This window comes from Bos grunniens, chromosome 3, assembly GCF_055505025.1.
Source record: "Bos grunniens cultivar Pamir isolate PY7600 chromosome 3, Bosgru_T2T1.0, whole genome shotgun sequence".
In the NCBI taxonomy this organism is placed as follows: Eukaryota; Metazoa; Chordata; class Mammalia; order Artiodactyla; family Bovidae; genus Bos; species Bos grunniens.
Genome location: NC_141167.1, coordinates 106,097,107 through 106,113,406, shown reverse-complemented (window position 1 = coordinate 106,113,406; position 16,300 = coordinate 106,097,107). Strand labels below are relative to the sequence as shown.

Here is a 16,300-nt window from a genome sequence, read left to right as displayed (position 1 = left end):
TTCTACTACCCCTTGCCTTTGCCCCAACATCCTGCTTGGTGCTGCCGAAGCTTGAGCAGTGCCCTGAGTGTGTATGTGGGGGCTATCAGGAAACCAGCTAGAGAGGTGGTAGAGGGTGCCAGGCTCCACAGCTGCTGCTGACACCCGCCCCACACTGCCCAGAGGGGTGCCCACTGCGGCCTGGCATGGATGGCTTGGGCACAGCTGGCATGGGGGTCAGGCCAAGCCATGCTGAGAGCAGAGACTTCAGGGAGCTCTGCTGCTGTACCACTCCCTCCCCTCCCCCCGCACCCCGCTCTACCCCCCCACCTCCCGGGCCCAGTGTCAGGCAAGGAGCTAGAGGGCAGAGGGCAGTAGGTTGCAAAAAGCAACAAAAAGATGGGTAGTTGGTTTATTGAAGTCCACACACTTACAAAAATACAAACTGGCATGAAATTCAACCTCATGGTAAGTCCGTCTTCACAGAAGACAAGTGAGTGATCCTCTGGGGAGGTGAGGTGCTGCCCCAGGGAAGAGGCCCACAGGGCACCGGGGACAGATGGCAGGCCTGGGCTTCTTGCCTGACCTGGTCCAGCAATCCGCCTGTCCCCAGGTCTTCGCCTTGGCCCCCAGCAGGCTCCAGGATGCCATCCCATCAAGTCCCAGCCTTCCTGAGGGCAGGGATTTGAGCATCAAAGCCGCTGATGGAGACCTTATGTTTGTGTTGCCTCTGCCCCAAGGTGCCCAGGGCTGTCCGCTGCTCCCCTGTGGCTCCTCAGCCTGTGATGAGGAGGCCAATACCTGGAAGGGTCACCTCAGATCACTCTTCCATCTTGTCTGTCTGGCCTGGCACTCCCAGCTCAGGTAGGGGGCAGGGGCCCCTCTCCAAGGAGTCTTGGGAGGGCCCTGGTTCCTGAGGGTGCCAGGAAGGGTCCGCTTGGCTCAGAGAACTCTCAGGAGTCGCAGAATTGGGAACAGCAGCAGCAGCAAGAGACAGAGGGGAGTGGGAGCGGCCCCTCCTTGCCACCCTGACGTGCCACTCTCTCCATGGCTCCCGACAGGATGGGCTGACTCAGGTTCTGTGAGGGGAGGGGTAGCACTGATGGGTCCTCCTGCTTCCACAGCCTCCTTCTTGCTCTGCCCGTTAGTTGGGCACTCCCACCCCTTTCTTCAGGGTCTCCCGAACTAGCCAATCCCTCCCATAATCTGCCACCTCTAAGCCCCGACCTGCAGGTCTCCTCCCAGGTGCCATTAGAGGCTACCAGTTCAGTGAAGGCCTCGGAGGGCCTTGCCCCTGGAGATGCCATTCCCACTGTGCAGCGGGGGCTCCCACAGGCTAAAGGGGGAAGAAGAGGCCCCCCAGAGTCTAATGCTCCCAGATTCTTCCCCCTGCTCCCCCCATTCCCAAGGGCCAACACTAGCCAGAAGGGTTGCTCCCCTGCCCCAACCCACTCACTGTCCTCCTTGCAGCAGATAGACACCTGGAGCCTCAAGCACTGGCCAGGACTCCCCGGAGTTGGCACTGCTGGGTGGTGGGAAATTGGGAGGAAGAAGTTAGCATGGGCTAGTTTGGATGCTTCAGAGTCACTTTAAAACCCTCCCAACTTCTCCCCTCTCCAATTCCCTGGAAAGCTTTTCCTTATTTTGGGGCTACATCTAGGTGCCCACCGTGTCCCTCCTCATGTCGCCTTTCCCGGCTCCTTTTCCTTGCCCCGTCTCTTTATCAGCTCACTCTAGATGTCCCCCTACCATGTCCTGGACCCTTGCCCGCTCCCCACTCTGAGGCCTGGCCTTCCTTCCTCTCCTTTCCCCACCCCTCAGGCTCTCTGCCTTGACTGCTGGCAATGGCAGGTAGCCCCACTCCCCTCCCTGCCTTCCCCAGGAGGTGGCCAGGGTGCCCATCCTCACTCACAGATGTAGTAGTAGGTCTCTCCGGGCAAGAACTCCATGCCAAGGGAGAAGGGTGTGAAGCGCTGAATCTTCTCTGGAAATCGAACAGGGCCAAAGGGAGCGAAGGGGCGGGAGCACTCCCAGCGTTTGAAGGCACTCGGCCCCTCAGCCCGGCAGGCCTTGTAGCCCGCCCAGTCCACTACGTATAATGCGAATGTCTCGGGGCCCTCAGGGGGCCCTGGACTCTCATAGTGTGGGCAGATGATGTCTAGGTAATCCTTGAAGCCCAGCTCCACCACGGCGTCTCCTCGAAGCAGCCTGCAGGCACAAGGTAGATGAGGGCAGAGGGGCTCCTTGGCATAGCACACTGGGGGCACGAGGGTCAGAGATACCCCTTCCCAATGGTCCCTGCCAGCCAGTCCCCCACCCACTGGAGCGGGAGCAGCTTGGGAAGGTGTTTGAGTTCCCCAGACTGACAACTCTTGAGAGACAAAGAGAGTGCAAGAAACGGATGAGGTAACGGATGCACAGTTTCCGAGAGGTTAAGGGACTGCAGGGCCTATAACCACATGGCTCAAATGTGAGAAGGCACTCCCACACCCTAGCTTTTGGGTGGGAGCTGCCACCCCTCTCTAGCTCTAATGCCCAACACAAGGCCTTGGTGTAGTGCCTGTGCTTGACAAATGTTAGGTGGATGGCTGCTGTGAAGAAGCTGGGGCACAGAGGCAAAGGGCACAGATCTGGGCCCACAGTGCAGTCACAGACTAGAGATGGAGTCTGGGAACAGTATCCTCTTTAACTGATTCACAAAGAGGAAGGCTGCCTTTTTAAGATGTCAATTCGATGCTGAAAGAATGCCATAGTAAGAAAGAAAAAGAGTGGATGGTGAGAACCTCCCCTCCCCCTCCTTTTTTTGCCAGGACAACAAAGTGCCAGACTTGGAGCCCCCTCCACATATCTCCCAATCTTTGGCCTCCTCAGGACTCCCTTCCACCTCTTGGGAGACGCCGGGGGAGCCAGTATGGGTGGGAGGACCTAGGACACGTCAACCCCTCCCGCATCAAGTAAAGCATGAACTACTCCCACCCCCATGCTCATCATACACAGAGCCCAACTTGACTTATGAAAGGCCCCCAACTCTCTCTCAATGGGTGGTCTCAAGACCACCTGCATCTGGAGTTGTGATTAGGAATGCAGATTCCTGCAGATTCCTGGGCTCAGCTCAGACCCGCTGGAACACAAGCTGGGCCTTTGTTTAGTTCCGCGGCATCCCTAGTGCCTGGAAAAGTGTCAGGCACAAGGAAAATGCTTAATAAATATTTGGGAATAGAATGAATGAGTCAGAAACCTCAGGGTTAGGGGGTAGAAACCTGAATTTTTAACCAATCTTCCAAGTCATTCAGAGGCAGTGGTCTGGAACACAGAGAGGAATTCAGAGGTGGAAGACAACAACAGCTCTCACCATACAGCATTGGTATTGTAATGACCTGTTCTGAAGCCTGCTCACCCAGGGATCCTTCGGGATCCCAGAGGGCAGAGCCTAGGTCTTATTTCTAACCCCCAGCGGCCTAGCACAAGTCCGGGCATACGGTACACGCTTAATAAATGTTAGTGAGTGAACAAACGAACAGTCACAGATTGTTTTAAGTAGAAAATCAGAAGGGAAAACATGGAGAAAGAGAGAGGCAAGGAAAATTGGGGAGGAGCATGGAAACAGGGAAAATACATACAGGTTCCAAGGCAGGCAGATCAGGAAACAGAAAATAGTCGTTCATATCTGTACAGCCTTTACCTCTTGGACACACATGACCTCAGTCTACCTGACTTCCCAGGGTACTAGTCATTATTACCCCATTTTACAGATGAGATAACTGAGGTTAGGGAGGTCAGATGACTTGCCTAAAGGTGATTTAACTCTACAAGGGCAGGGCCGAGACTGCACAGAAATAGAAGGGCTAATAATGACTGAGATGAAAGCGTTCTAGAATGAGCTCAGGAGAAAGACCGAGCGCCAAAGAGGAGGCCAAGCGAGCAGGAGAGTAACCCTCTTTCACAAGAGTAACCACCCCCCCTCCGGCGCTCCGCAAGTCCGCTCGCCCAAGCTTCGGCCGGAGGAACGCTGGGGATCCCCAAGACAGAAGCGAGGGGGGCGGGGCTCGGAGTGCAGGCTGAGGTTCCCCCAGCTCCCGGCTCTGAGACCCCACCGATTGCCTTTCGGGCTGGGGTCCTCCGCTCGCCTCCAACACGTGCGGGCTGGCATAGGGGACCCCAGGCGCGCCTCGCCCCTCCCTCCTCCCCCGCCGGCTCAAACAAAGGATCCCCGGCGCGCGGCCGGGTCCAGGCGGCGCCGCGCACAGAGCGAGTGTCGGGCGCGCGCCCGGCCCGGGAGCGTGCAGGCCCGGCTCGCCGCCCGCCGGTTTCGGCCCGGCTACCTGGGGTTACTGGAGTTCCAGTAGACCGCAAGGCGGAGGCCACAGCCCCCTCGCAGAGGGGAGCTGAGGAGCACAGCCCAGAGGACAGTCTGCAGCAGGGGCTGCAGCCGCATCGCCCCCTAGGTCTGGTGTGGTCTGGCCCGGCCCGTCCCGGTCCGCTTCGCAGTCGCGACGAGAAAGGTACAAAGTGCAGAGGAGGTTTGGGGTGGGGCTTGCGAGAAGTGGGGTGGGGTGCAGAGACTCACAGGCCACGCCCCTGGATAACTTTTCACCAATGGGGTCGCGTCTCCGCCTCTTCATTCAAAGCCAACTCTTATTAACCTTCTGGGTGCCGCAGCGCTCTCCAGTTTCGGCAAGCTGTTGCTGAAGTTGGGCCCATTTCAAGGAGGCGGCGAGGAGGGACACAGTCCCCTGTCTAGGAGTTGTTTTAGAGAGGTCTTGTCTTTCGTGCTTGTGTTAGTACAGGGTGCTTCCCTGGTGGCTCAGCGGTAAAGAATCCGCCTGCAGTGCGGGAGACGCGGGTTCGATCCCTAGGTTCGATCGCTAGGCACCTGGCGGGCTAGAGTCCATGGGGGTCGCAAAGAATAGGACTGAGCGACTAAACAAAAACAATTAATATAGGGTGTGTGTGTGTGTGTGTGTTCAGTTGCTCAGTCGTGTCTGACTCTTTGTGACCCCATGGACTGTAACCCGCCAGGTTCTTCTGTTCTTGGGATTATCTCGGCAAGAATACTGGAGTGGGTTGTCATTTCCTTCTTCAAGGAATCATCCCGACCCAGGGATTGAACCCGCGTCTCTTGCGTCTCCTGCATTGGCAAGTGGATTCTTTGCCACTGCACCACCTGGAAAGCCATAATACAGGGTAGAAAGCCTGATTAAATCTTTGGAAGATTTAAATACGGGCCCACGCCTCTCACCCAGAAAGAGGCAAGAGAGGTGTGGGGCTAGGATCCATGAAGTTTATCCAGCCATCTTAGGCACATTGCTCCTTTTTTTTTTTCTTTCTTTTTTTGGACGTCTAGAGATACAGCGAGAGGAAGGGACAAATCGCCTCCCGGGGACCCCTCACCCCACCCTTTACAGAGCCTCAAGCGGCAAGCTTGATGCTTGCCTTGGGATTGGCACCTGTCCCTTTCCACCCCACACCTTCGTTCTGGGAGAACGAAGGCCACAGTCTCCAAGACGAAGCAATGAGGTGGTTGCGGGCTGGTACAAAGCACCTTTGTTCCCAAACCCTCCGGTGGGGTGGGGGAGGGGGGAGGCAGGTGTGCGGCCTCGGAATCGTGGGAGCCGCTGCCCCGCCCTGTCCCAGCTCCGGGGCTCTGAGAACACCAGCTAGTTCCATTTTCCCCAGCCACTGGTCAGAGGGTGGGGAAGGCGAGTCCAACAGCTTGACGGGTTTGTCAGTGGCCGCCGCTAAAGGGCCGCGCAGCGTTGGGGGCGAGAACTTGGCGACTGGGGGTGGTAGAGGGCATACAGCGTTCTTTGTGGTGCTGGATTATGCAGAGACATCACAGGCCAGGCAGAAACAAGCCGCGAGCATCCCAGGGATCCTCTCACCCAGCCTGGGACTCTAGCCCTCCCTATCCTGTCTTCGTCTGAGGCGGCAGCGTCTCCTGGCGGCCAGACCTGGAATCGCAATTGGGGAGACCCTCCTTCCCAAAGCAGACAAACTTAAAGGCGCGCTCCCAAGACCTCGCTTTTATTGTAACTCAGCAGACAGGCTGTGCGCACTTCCTTTATCTCCGTCCAGCTCCCAGACCCTCCCCAACCCCCAGATGCCGCGGCGTGGGCCAGTCCCCAGAGTGCTGTTTGACAGCAAGTGGAGATACCCGGTGTCTTAAGACTCCTGCTCCACAGCGTCCAGGCTCTGGCTCCTTCAGTCACCGTGGCGGGCTTCAGGGGTCAGGTCTGCCTATTGGCGTCCTAAATTCAGGCTGGAGGCAGCAGAACCTCAGGAGAAGTTAGAGGTAGGGCGAGGACGCTGCTGGGGGCGGCGGCGCAGGCCTGGGATGTGGAAAGCCAAGAAAAAAGGTCAGAGGTGCTATTTTCCCAGACCACTCGCCCAATCCACCCATTCTCCACGCCTCTCCTCTCCTCTCCTACCTGGAGGGTACCACTGGGGGCGGGATTCCAGCTCCAGGGCCAGGCAGGTCACCAGAAGGGCGCCGGCCGTGAGGGTCAGCAGGCAGTGGCTTTCTCGGGGGTGGGGGCTTGGTGGGCCCCTGTGACTGAGAGAGAGAAGGCAGCTTGGGAGAGCATATCATGTTGTTCACCTCTGACACACTGATGCTGGGGAGCACCAGCTTGAGAGGTGGCACCATAGGTCACCTGTGTCTCCAAACGAACCTGTCACCATTAAAGATGCCACTGGGGTATGTGGCCTCAGGCACAGAGGGCGTCTTGCCACCAGCACCACTGCCAAGGCCACCAGCACCACAGCCCTGGGTGGGGGGAGAGGCTGTGCCCTTCTCTCCCCCCACGGTTACCTTTGGGCGCCTCACCACCGGGTCAGCGGGCAGAGGGCGGGTGGGGGGATTGGGTCGGTCTGCCAGCTCAGCCTGAACAGAAAGAGGGGCAGTGACTATGAGAGCACAGCCAGGGGCAGTAGACATGCGATGGGTCTCCCCAAGGGTTCAGGTCAACATGCAAAGTCAGCCAGGGGGCAGGAGAGAACTGGGGCATGCGCATGGGGCTTGAGCGCATGCCAGGAGAGGCCTCAGGGGAGAAAGGTGGGGGTCACTGGGGGGTTGTCCCTGGCCAACTGCAGTCCCGCCACTGACCACTAGATGGTGGTAGAAACCAAGGCAGGAGGCTCACCCTTTGCTGCTTCTGGGGCTCAGAGTGTCTGAAGGCTGAGGGCACCCTGGTCCCCTAATGACGAGTGCTACTGGCAGGGAACAGGGATGAGAGCTGCGGTTGGGCACCAAGCCTCCCACCTGCCCTGGGCCAGGACCGGGCCTGGCCCAGATTTACCTGGAGTCTCTTGGGCACAGGGTCAGGAGGCAGCGGCCTGGAAGGAGGGGCCGGGAAGCCAAGAGCACTAGCCTGCTGAGAGAGCAGGAGGAGCAGACAGGCAGGGGACGGGGGAGGGAGCAGAAAGACAGATGTGGGCAGAGAGGTGTTAGTGCTCAGGGATGGGCAGCCAGGGCCCCAGGGGCAGTGGGGGCTGTGCATGCGTGCGGTTATTCAGTTGCATGCAGAGGGGGTGACAAGTGGTGGGGTAGGCATGCAGACCACCTCCACACACGCACTCCTGTCATCAGATCCGGGGGGCTCAGGGCAGAGGCACTCACCGGCCCTTCTACACCTGGTGACCAGGGCCTCATCAGGTCCTGGCACACTGAAGACCACTCTGAGCACCCCCTCATGCCCTCCTGGGGCGCCACTGCTGGGAGCACAGGTAGACCCGCCTTTGAAAGCCACTGGCTTGGCCAGCTCACAGAGCTCAGCGCCCCTTCCTCTAGGTGATTGCCCCTCCCAGTCCAGACTGGACTCTGCTTCTCAGCCTGCGGCAGGGGAGGTGGCGGGAGGGCTGGCCCTGACTCCAGTGACTGACTCATGGGCGATGCAAGTCTTATCTCTGAGTTCAGAGCCTTGGACACCCCCACCCCAGGGCCCAGGCTGGATTCCTGGCTGGATCGGGGCCCTCTCTGCTCTGTCATACAGACTTACCTTGGCACCTGGCATCACGAGGGCCCTCTGTGGGGGTCCTGGGCGTTCTGGGGGACCAGACTGGGCTGCCCTGAGCGTGGAGAAAGACAAGGAGGGCAAGGGCTCAGCCTCAGACCATTTTGTGCCCATAGGCAGCCCTGGAGTGGGGTTAATCCTTTGTGGCCCTTTGGAGCATGGTTTAGGCCAAATCAGAGGTGAGGAGGGGAAGCTGATCAGCCTGAGGGAGGGCCCCACTCATCCAGCCCTGGGGCTCCTGGAGAGAAATGGTCCTAGCACCGCAGTGGCCCCACCTGGGTCTACACGCGAGGTGAAGAGTTATGGGGCACAAATAGGGAAGGGGCTGTATGGGGTGTGGCCTGGGGGCTGCCCAGGGGGTGGGAGCAGGGCTCCAGAGCTGCTGTCCTTAACAGAGATGTTGAGAGAGTTGGTAACAGGGAGGCTGGTACCTGTATTGGCAGCTGGGTCCTTTGAGCTGGCAGAGTCGTTGGTGCAGGCGGGCACGGTGCCAGTAGCTGGCACCAAGGAGCACCAGGACCAGCAACAACAGGAGGCTCAGGGGCAGCCCTGTGGTCAGGGAGCTGGTTGCTGTGGGTGAGGTTAGGTGATCAGCGAAGGTGAAAGAGTCAGGGGTCACAGGGAACCAGCAGTGAAGGGATCAGGAAAAGAGGGGCGATGAAGGATGCCCTCTCAGCTGCCCCTGCCCCTGCCCCGTGCTACCTCTGACGTGGGTGGTGCAGTCTGGCGGTGCCCAGCCCTCCTCACAGTGGCAGCGTCTGTTGCTGTCGCAGACCTAGGATGCACAGGTGGGACAGTGAGGAGCTGGGCTCTCTGGGGCCGTGTTTCCCTGTCCCCAGCTTTTCAGGATCTCAGATGTCCTGTCTCCTCCCAGCACGGCTGGGAGGTGTGCTGAGGATGAGGGGGTGGAAGTGCCACCGCTCTGGAGAGAGGGACTCTATCGGCGCCAGCGGCGGAGGAAATTAGACTGAACTCACGCTGTGAGTGCCTTCTATCTGCCAGCCACTGTGCCAGAGCTAGTGCTGTACTCATCTCATGTGCCCAGGAAGTGGGTACTACTATTATGCCCGTTAGATGAGGAAACTGAGCTCAGAGAGGTGAATAACCTGCCCGGGTCCCACAGTTAAGACACAGTAGAGCAAGGATTAGAACCCAGGTGTGTCTGTTTGCAAAGCCCACCATTATTTTCCTTCCCAGAGGCTCCCCTGCTTCCCCTTCATCTCCCCCCATGCCAGCTCACCCCATGCCCGTGGCATCTCCTTTGACATTCCTGTGCTCCCAGGACCTCTATTGGCTGGCACTGCTGCTCAACACACACCTGCCCAGTGGGGAGAGAAGAGCAAAGATCACCCTCTAACACACTTTACTGGCACTGGGAGGCTGAGGCCCGCCACACATTTACAGATGGGGACACCAAGGCTCACAGGACAACAGGACTCTGCTCCATCTGAAGTGAGGATCTGAGCTCCCCTCAGAGACTGCGCTGTTTGCACTGGTGGCTAACGAGGCCTGGGCACTGCTCACAGCAGTTCAGACATCCCTCCCCACCTGGCCCTGCCCACCGAGGCTGCTCACCAGGCCGGGGCCACAGGCTGTGCCAGGCAGAGTCAAGAGGGGCTGGGCCACGTCATTGCCCAGGTCCAGGTGTACCCAGCTGCAGTTCAACCTCAGCTGGGTCCCGTTGGCTTCCAGCATCTCCCAGCGAAGATCTCGGGCTGAGCCCAGCAGAGGCTGGGCCCTCCCGCCCTGGCACTGGAGTTGCCCACACATAGCATCTCTGGGGTGAGGGAGGAGGTGCAGGGTCAGTGTGGTGGAGCCAAGATGCCCACAGACCTAGAGGAGAAGCCAGGTTCCCTCACTTACCGAGGGGCACAGGACACATAACTGCCATCAGGGTTGCGCCCACAGCTCCCAAAGGCGTCCCCTCTAGTATTGGCAGTAAGGAGGCAGAGCGGTGCGGCGGGCTTGGCCCCAGGCCCCCAGAGAGCCTGGCACTGCTGGGCATACGAGGCACAACGTCCTTGCATGCACACAGCCTGTCCACTGGCACATGGCTCACCGTCCCCCATGCTGACATCCGGGGGGCACTGGGAGCTGTCTCCTGGGCAGAACTCAGGCAAGTCGCAGTCACCTCTGGTGGGGCGACACTTCCAGCCAGCTGGACGCAGCTGTGGAGGGTGCGTGAATGTCAGTTGTGGGGGTGGGGCAAATCCAGCCAGGCCCTGGGAGTTGGGGTGACCTTTTCCACCCTGGCCCCTGGCAGGTGGGCTCTGGGTGGCCGGTCCAGTCTGTGCCCACCTGGCAATTGTGACAGCAGAGTCCATCAGATGCGCACTGGGCCCCTGGCCTCAGCTGGCAGGTGAAGTAGTCACAGCAGGGATCGGTGCATTCCTGTAGGGAAGGGCACAGACCACAGACGGCCAGGCATCAGAGCAGGCTGGGCCTGGGACCCCACCCCAACTGCCTCCTGGAGCCTGAACCCTAGGCATTTGCATGGCAGATGAGAGCTGGAGCCCCACAGTCTGCCTGCTGTCCCCACAGATGGGCAGGCGGGGAGAGGGGCTCTGGGGGCTTGAGACAGCCGATGAGCCAGGGTGAGGGCACAGAGCTGCAGGGGCAAGGCTCTGGGGGAGGCGCTTACATCTGGGAAGCCACAGTCACACTGCTCCCCGGGCTCCACCAACATATTTCCGCAGACACTGGCCATAGAAGGCAGACCAGACAGCCGTTCAAAGAGGCAGCTGCCCATCCCGCCCAGGAGGGCTTCTTCCAGGGCCTGTCGGCTGCAGTTGCTGAAGTTCAAGCCTGGCAGGAAGCTGGGGATGAGAGCAAGGAGGTTGGGGCTGCGGACCTGCCCCTGCCCCTTCTGTCTCCACCCTGCAGTTACTCACTCTGTGGAGGCCTGCATGATGCAGCTCTTGGCTGGGGCTGGACCCGGGCAGGGGCAGCTGTTCCCAGGGGAGTCATGGCCCAGGCCCAGGCTGTGTCCCAGCTCGTGGGCTATTGAGGAGGCGACTCCCAGGATGCTCGTGGAGTGGTCCTGTCATTGGGGAGGGGAAAGCCCAGGTCGAGCACCAGCCTGATTGCTCCTGTTCTCCCTTCATCTGGCCTCTTGGGCCCTGAGCAGGTCCTGCCTCCCTCCTTAAGTGCTTCTAAGCCAGGAGGAGAGCCCAGGCCTGGGTGGTAGGGAACCTGGGCTCTGGCTCAGCTCTGTTCCCCATATCTCACTGTATGGCCCTGGGAGAGCACCACTGTTCTTTGGGCCTCAGCTGTCCCCCCGCCCCCTTGAAATGGGCAGAGCTTCTAGGTGAAGACATGATGAGCTGGCCACAGGCGAGGGGCACCTTTCACGTACCCCTGCCCTCTATAATCTCAGCTTGGGCTGGCAACTTTGCTGGGGGTTTCCGTGAATATATGGCGCCACAGCTGGCAGGACCTAGATGGGGAACGGGGAGGAGATGTGGTCATAGCTCACCATGTTCACGCCTCCTGAAAACTCAGGAGAACAGATGGAGTTCTGAATGGCCATGCCGACCATGGGCCCAGAGAATGAAGTGGCCCTGTGGGATCGAGAGGTCAAAGGTTAGGGCGTCAAAGTAAAAGTGGCCAGAGCATCAGGCCCTCGGGGAGGGAGTTGGGGTGTGAAATTGGCCAGGCCAAGGCAGAGCCAGACCCTGCTGGCTGGCCCTGGGGGAAGCCTTACGTCACCAGCTGGGCGCTGTCGTGGGGCAACCGAGGCAGCAGGTTCGTCCTGCGCCAGTGGAGGAAGCTGTCTAGTGTGAGACCTGGGTTCTGGCTTATCTCTATCAGGTTGTGCTGGGTCCAGGCCTCCAGGCCCACTAGTGCCACCCGGACGTTCATAGGCCTGAAGAACTGAAAGAGAATGGGACTCAGGAGAGGGCTTCCCGAGGTTGGGGGCCATAGGGATGCTGTCAGGCCTGACACTCACTGTGTCCAGGAGGAGGGCCACTTCCAGGGTGCGGTTCAGGAGGCTCTGGAAGTCCCGGTGCCTCTTGACCTGCGGGTTAAGACAAGTGGCCAGGAAAGGTAGCACGGCTGTCAGAGGCCAGGGGAGGGCAGCCAGGGCCCGGCCAGCTCACCTCGGCATGGTCAGCCACAATCACCAGCTCAACAATCTTGGTCTCTGTCACCACGTCCCGCCTCCACTGTGGACAAGAGGAAGGAGCATCAGGCACACCCACCAGTCACCACCCGCAGCCACGCCCACCTGGCCAGGCTGTGTCCACACCCACCCTGTGTGGTCAAAGCGAAGAGAGTGAAGAGTCCATTTTACAGAGAACCACTGAGAGCCTGGGAGGCCGGGGACTTGCCCAAGTGGACTAAGAATAGGTTATGAAGCTGGGAGTAGAGCCCTGGTTTTCTGGCTTCAAATTCTGTGCTTTTTCCAAATTAGGAAAAAAAAAAAAAATAGCTGACACCATGAAATACTTAACATATGCCAGACAGATTGGAGTTCTAAGCATTTACATACATATATATATGTATGTAGGTTCATTTAATTTTCACAGTAATCCTATAAGGTAGGTAGTTCCATTATCCCCATTGAATAAATTGGATTCTTACTGCTTGATGATCAGTAACTATGTATTTGCTATATCCAAGTGAGAGCTCTCTGTGTTTGGATCATAAGACAGATGAAGGGTTTGAGTCAAGTGCCTGCATCCAAATCCTGGAAATACCATGTATTAGTTGAATGGCCTTGACCAAGTCGCTTAACCTCTTAGAGCCAGTTTTCTCACTAAAACAGAGCTCTGGATAGCACCTATGCCCCAGGGTTGCTGGGGTGAGTGAAGGAGTTAATGTTTACACAGCGCCTGGTGCTGCAAAATCGCTCCGTGAGCAGGAACTATCGTTACTATGAGCCAATAGTTCTGAGGGCCAGGGGGCCAACCCCGGGAACAACAGAAGCCCAGCCCTCCTGCCTTCCCTCCTCACCCGGTGAGTGTGACGCTGTCCCAGGGAGGGCTCCGGTAGAGCCTGAGGGAGCACAGATGTGGGCCAGCTCAGGGCACAAGTGTGGCGTGGCAGGAGGAGGTCTTGAATCCGGGAGACAACTGGGGGACCCTGAAGGTCCCCGGGCCCCAGCTCCACAGAGTAGCTTCTCTCTGGGGACAGGATCACTAAGCCCCTAAGCAAAGATGCAGGAAGTCAGAAAGCTTACAAGCTCCATGCCTCGTTTACCCTCACTCTCTCCACCTTCATGGAATCGACCGCTTGTACCTGAGCCCGGAGCAGGTGCAGAGAGAGACCCAGGAGTGCGCGTGGCCACGCACTCTCCCCTCGTAGCAGCAGTTCTCCTACAGCAGAGAAGCATGAGTGCTGACCTGAAGGCCAGGCCAGATCTGAGCCAGGCGGCTAGCTTGTTGGCGAGGATATGCAGTGTCCTCCCAACCTCTAGGAATGCCACCTTCTAGTTGCCCCTTCCCTTAATCCCCTCAGGCCAGAAACAGGGCACAAGATGGCCTGACTCACCAGAGTATGTCCCTCACCGACCACCCGGGTGCCATCAGGCTGGTACCACACCAGAGTTGGGCGGCCTGAGACTAGCTCCCTGCGGAATGAAGAAAAAGGAGGGCAGGGTCAGCTGCCTCTTAGGATGGTGCAGTGACAGCTTGAGGGCTGGAGGTGGTAGAGGGGCGGCTGGAGGCCAGGCAATCCCCCTGACCTTCCTGCTTCCCCTCAAGTAGCAGAATATGATGGTTGGGCCATAGACTGGCTACAAACCCAGGCTATCTGGGTTCCAATCTAGTTTTTAGCACCCACCAGCTGTGTGACCTTGGGGGAGTTATTTAACCTCTCTGTGCCTTGACTTCTTCATCTATGAGGCCAATAATAATACAAACAGTATCTACTTTATAGAGGTTGTTACGAAGATTTAGTGAGTTCAGGCTCTTAGTACGTAAGTACCACATTGTAGTACCACATCATAGATGCTATATGAGTTGTTAGTCGTGTTATTAGTAACATTACTGCTATCATTATTACCTATTCTGCAGCAGCTCCAGGATATGACTCTCACCATCCAATTCCAGTTTGATCCGCAAAGCCTCAGGCAGACTGGTCTGTGGGTACCAGAGGGCATGTCACCTCCCTGGCCCTGTCTGTAACTCCTATCTTCTCTAACCAGAAAACCTCAGGCCCTTAGGAGAGCACCGACGATTAGATCATTGGTGGGGGGATCCCGAGGGAGGGGCCAGGAAGCCCTGCCTGGCCTGGGGCATTGTTCTGGGGGGTTGTGTGGGGAGGTCAAGGAAGGTATCTGAGCCGCCCCTTCTCGGCTTCCTGCCCAGAGAGGAAGCATCATGGAGGGCCCAGTGCAGGCCCCAGCCCTTCCTCTGACTCAGCTTTAGAATTGGGAGGGGAGGGTATCTGGTGGGGCCCGACCCTCTCCAAGTCCCCCCACTGAGAGAACCGACAACATGAGACCAAGAGAGCAAGTTTGGCCTCAGTGGAGATGGACGACTTGGGTGGGGCTGAGGCAGACAGATGTGTGTGTAGATGGGAGTAGGGGGGATAAGTGAAGCCAGGTGCTGGGGTGTGCAGGGAGAGGCGGCAGACCTGGGATGGCCATGCTGCTGTGGAGTCGACTCACCTGCTCTCAGCCTGTCTCTGTCTGGAGACACCTGACTACTCAGGGTGGTGGGGGGTGTGAATGTATTTCTTTGAGGGGAGAGAGAGGCTCACCTGAAGCGCCTCTGCTAGGCTGAGTGTGGGGTTGTCCTGAAGGATCTGGGGCTCCAGAGGTCCATTCTGGGCCCTCTCTGGCCTTGCCTGCATCTCCTCAGTGACACCTGCAGGGTTCCCAGGACACCCCAAAAGAGTGCTGAGAGAATCAGCGCCAGGCTGGAGGTGGCTGCTGCCCTCTGACCCACCTGGCTCCCAACCCATCAAGGCTCTTTTCTGCTTGAAGGACTCCTACATTGCATTCTGGGACTTAAAGGAGAATACTGGGGATGGGTGGGGGCTTCTCTCCAGTGTTTCCCTTTCATCCCACCAACCCATCCACAAGTTCCCAGAGAAAGAAGTTCAGCTTGCCCAGCCTGTTGTCCTTCCCTGTCCCCCTCAGACCAATCCCAGGTTCTCACAGGGACCCTCCCCCTGTTCCCACTCCCTCCCAACCCCCTCCTCCCCTGGAACGCCCCCTCTCAGGACTGGGCGAAGCCTTGTGGCCCAGTGCCCACTCACCCTCCCTTTCCTCACATCAGAGATGCCGGGAACGCCCATTTCTGGGTGAGCATTGCAAACACCCCCCTCCCTAAACACCCCTCATGCCCAGTTAGGCACACCCGCTGCCCACAGCCTCTGCTTCCTCCAGGAGTCCGCCCCCCGCCCCCAATAGTCCGCTCTCCTCCGGACACTCCACCCCCGCCTGCCCTCTCGGCCCCCAGCCCAAGACAGCAGCGGGAAGTGAAAGTTCCAAGGAGGAGTTGGTGTCCCAGCCTCTTTCCTGGCCAATTCTCCCATTCCTGGCTCCTCCCGGGCCCCCTCCCGCTCGGCGAGCTTTCTGGTGGGATCAGCACCAGGGTGAGGGGTGCCGGCGTCTTGGGCCTGGGATGAGGGGCCAGGAATTACCCTCTTCGCCAAACCCTAGGAGCCGTGCCTTCTCGGCGCCCTGGCACCGGGTGGAACGATCAGCTAGGCCCCAGAGGAGCGAAGACGTCAGTCCCGGGGAGCAGAGCCCCACTATCGCGATCCTGAGGGGGTGCTGGGCGAGGCCCCGCGGTGCCCAGTCCCGGAGCCTGAAAGTGTCCTCGGGGATCCTGCAGAGGATGACCGGCCCGGGGGCGCCGGCATCCCTCCACCTTCCCTCCCCACTCCATCTCCCTGTCGCCGGGTCCTCGGCCCAGAACATCAGACGAGGGCAGGCTGTGCTCTGAATGGGGTCTCTCGGGGTCTCCGACCGACCCCAGGACCCCAGGGCCTCCCGACTTCCCCGCGCGTCCTCCCAGGGCGACCCCCGGCCCACTTCTGGCCAGGCACTCACCTATATCTGGGAGCGGCCGGGAGGGCAATGGGCTGCCCGCACCCAGGAGCCCCAGGGCCCAGAGCAGCGCCAGGCGCATGGCAGCGCCGCCCGGGGCCGGGCGAGGGCAGCAGGTGCTGGGCCGGGCGCCGAGAAGCCGCGGCTGCCGGGTCGGCTTCTCGCACCTCGCAGCCAGGCGCAGCCACAGGCCCCTCCCAGGCTCCTCCCACTCGGCCAGAGCCAGGCCCCGCCCCGAGGCCCCGCCCCTGGAAAGGCTCCACCCGCACAGTGCGCCGGGTCCCAAAGAAGTGTGGATCCAGCCCTT

General features: G+C 59.2%; 2 protein-coding genes across 30 annotated transcripts; both read right to left on the bottom strand.

Annotated features, from left to right (window-relative positions):
• Positions 1-377: 377 nt before the first annotated feature.
• On the bottom strand, positions 378-4,544 carry EFNA4 (ephrin A4). 8 transcript variants are annotated; one of them, XM_086393151.1, is made up of 4 exons: positions 4,302-4,544; positions 1,892-2,187; positions 1,436-1,501; positions 378-780 (listed from the first exon to the last, which is right to left on the bottom strand). In XM_086393151.1, the coding sequence occupies exons 1-4, from the start codon at positions 4,412-4,414 to the stop codon at positions 755-757; spliced, it is 501 nt and encodes a 166-aa protein (XP_086249277.1). In that variant the 5' UTR covers positions 4,415-4,544; the 3' UTR covers positions 378-754. The 8 variants fall into 8 exon arrangements, with proteins under 8 accessions (XP_086249277.1, XP_086249274.1, XP_086249268.1 ...); XM_086393148.1 differs by having other exon boundaries at positions 1,436-1,504; positions 4,302-4,543; XM_086393142.1 differs by having other exon boundaries at positions 1,461-1,504; positions 4,302-4,542.
• Positions 4,545-5,987: 1,443 nt separating this feature from the next.
• ADAM15 (ADAM metallopeptidase domain 15) lies at positions 5,988-16,181 on the bottom strand. Of its 22 annotated transcripts, none has more exons than XR_015161085.1 (23): positions 15,997-16,181; positions 14,697-14,803; positions 13,998-14,074; positions 13,485-13,563; positions 13,233-13,309; positions 12,948-13,140; positions 12,092-12,157; positions 11,941-12,009; positions 11,695-11,864; positions 11,467-11,551; positions 10,883-11,031; positions 10,633-10,807; positions 10,290-10,382; positions 9,855-10,159; positions 9,567-9,768; positions 9,232-9,309; positions 8,694-8,766; positions 8,423-8,561; positions 7,977-8,046; positions 7,598-7,692; positions 6,791-6,862; positions 6,408-6,532; positions 5,988-6,308 (listed from the first exon to the last, which is right to left on the bottom strand). XR_015161085.1 is itself a non-coding variant. In XM_086393040.1 (23 exons), exons 1-23 carry the CDS (start codon positions 16,073-16,075, stop codon positions 6,266-6,268), a joined length of 2,628 nt encoding a protein of 875 aa, XP_086249166.1. In that variant the 5' UTR covers positions 16,076-16,181; the 3' UTR covers positions 5,988-6,265. The 22 variants fall into 22 exon arrangements, 20 of the variants coding, with proteins under 20 accessions (XP_086249166.1, XP_086249167.1, XP_086249163.1 ...); XM_086393040.1 differs by lacking the exon at positions 7,598-7,692 and adding an exon at positions 7,278-7,352 and having other exon boundaries at positions 10,633-10,834; XM_086393041.1 differs by lacking the exon at positions 7,598-7,692 and adding an exon at positions 7,278-7,349 and having other exon boundaries at positions 10,633-10,834.
• Positions 16,182-16,300: the final 119 nt, after the last annotated feature.

Bases quoted from the DNA above. Each gene is read 5' to 3' on its own strand.
- EFNA4 (XM_086393142.1), bottom strand. From the start codon at position 4,414: ATGCGGCTGCAGCCCCTGCTGCAGACTGTCCTCTGGGCTGTGCTCCTC. The intron at 2,188-4,301 runs GTAGCCGGGCCG...TTGTGCCTGCAG, and splicing joins TGGAACTCCAGTAACCCCAG to GCTGCTTCGAGGAGACGCCG. The intron at 781-1,460 runs GTGTCTATCTGC...TGACCCTTCCAG, and splicing joins GCCAGTGCTTGAGGCTCCAG to GTATTGGCCTCCTCATCACA.
- ADAM15 (XM_086393037.1), bottom strand. From the start codon at position 16,075: ATGCGCCTGGCGCTGCTCTGGGCCCTGGGGCTCCTGGGTGCGGGCAGC. The intron at 11,032-11,466 runs GTGAGCTATGAC...CCCCAATGACAG, and splicing joins TTTCAGGAGGCGTGAACATG to GACCACTCCACGAGCATCCT. The intron at 7,353-7,976 runs GTAAGTCTGTAT...CTGCTCTCTCAG, and splicing joins TCGTGATGCCAGGTGCCAAG to CAGGCTAGTGCTCTTGGCTT.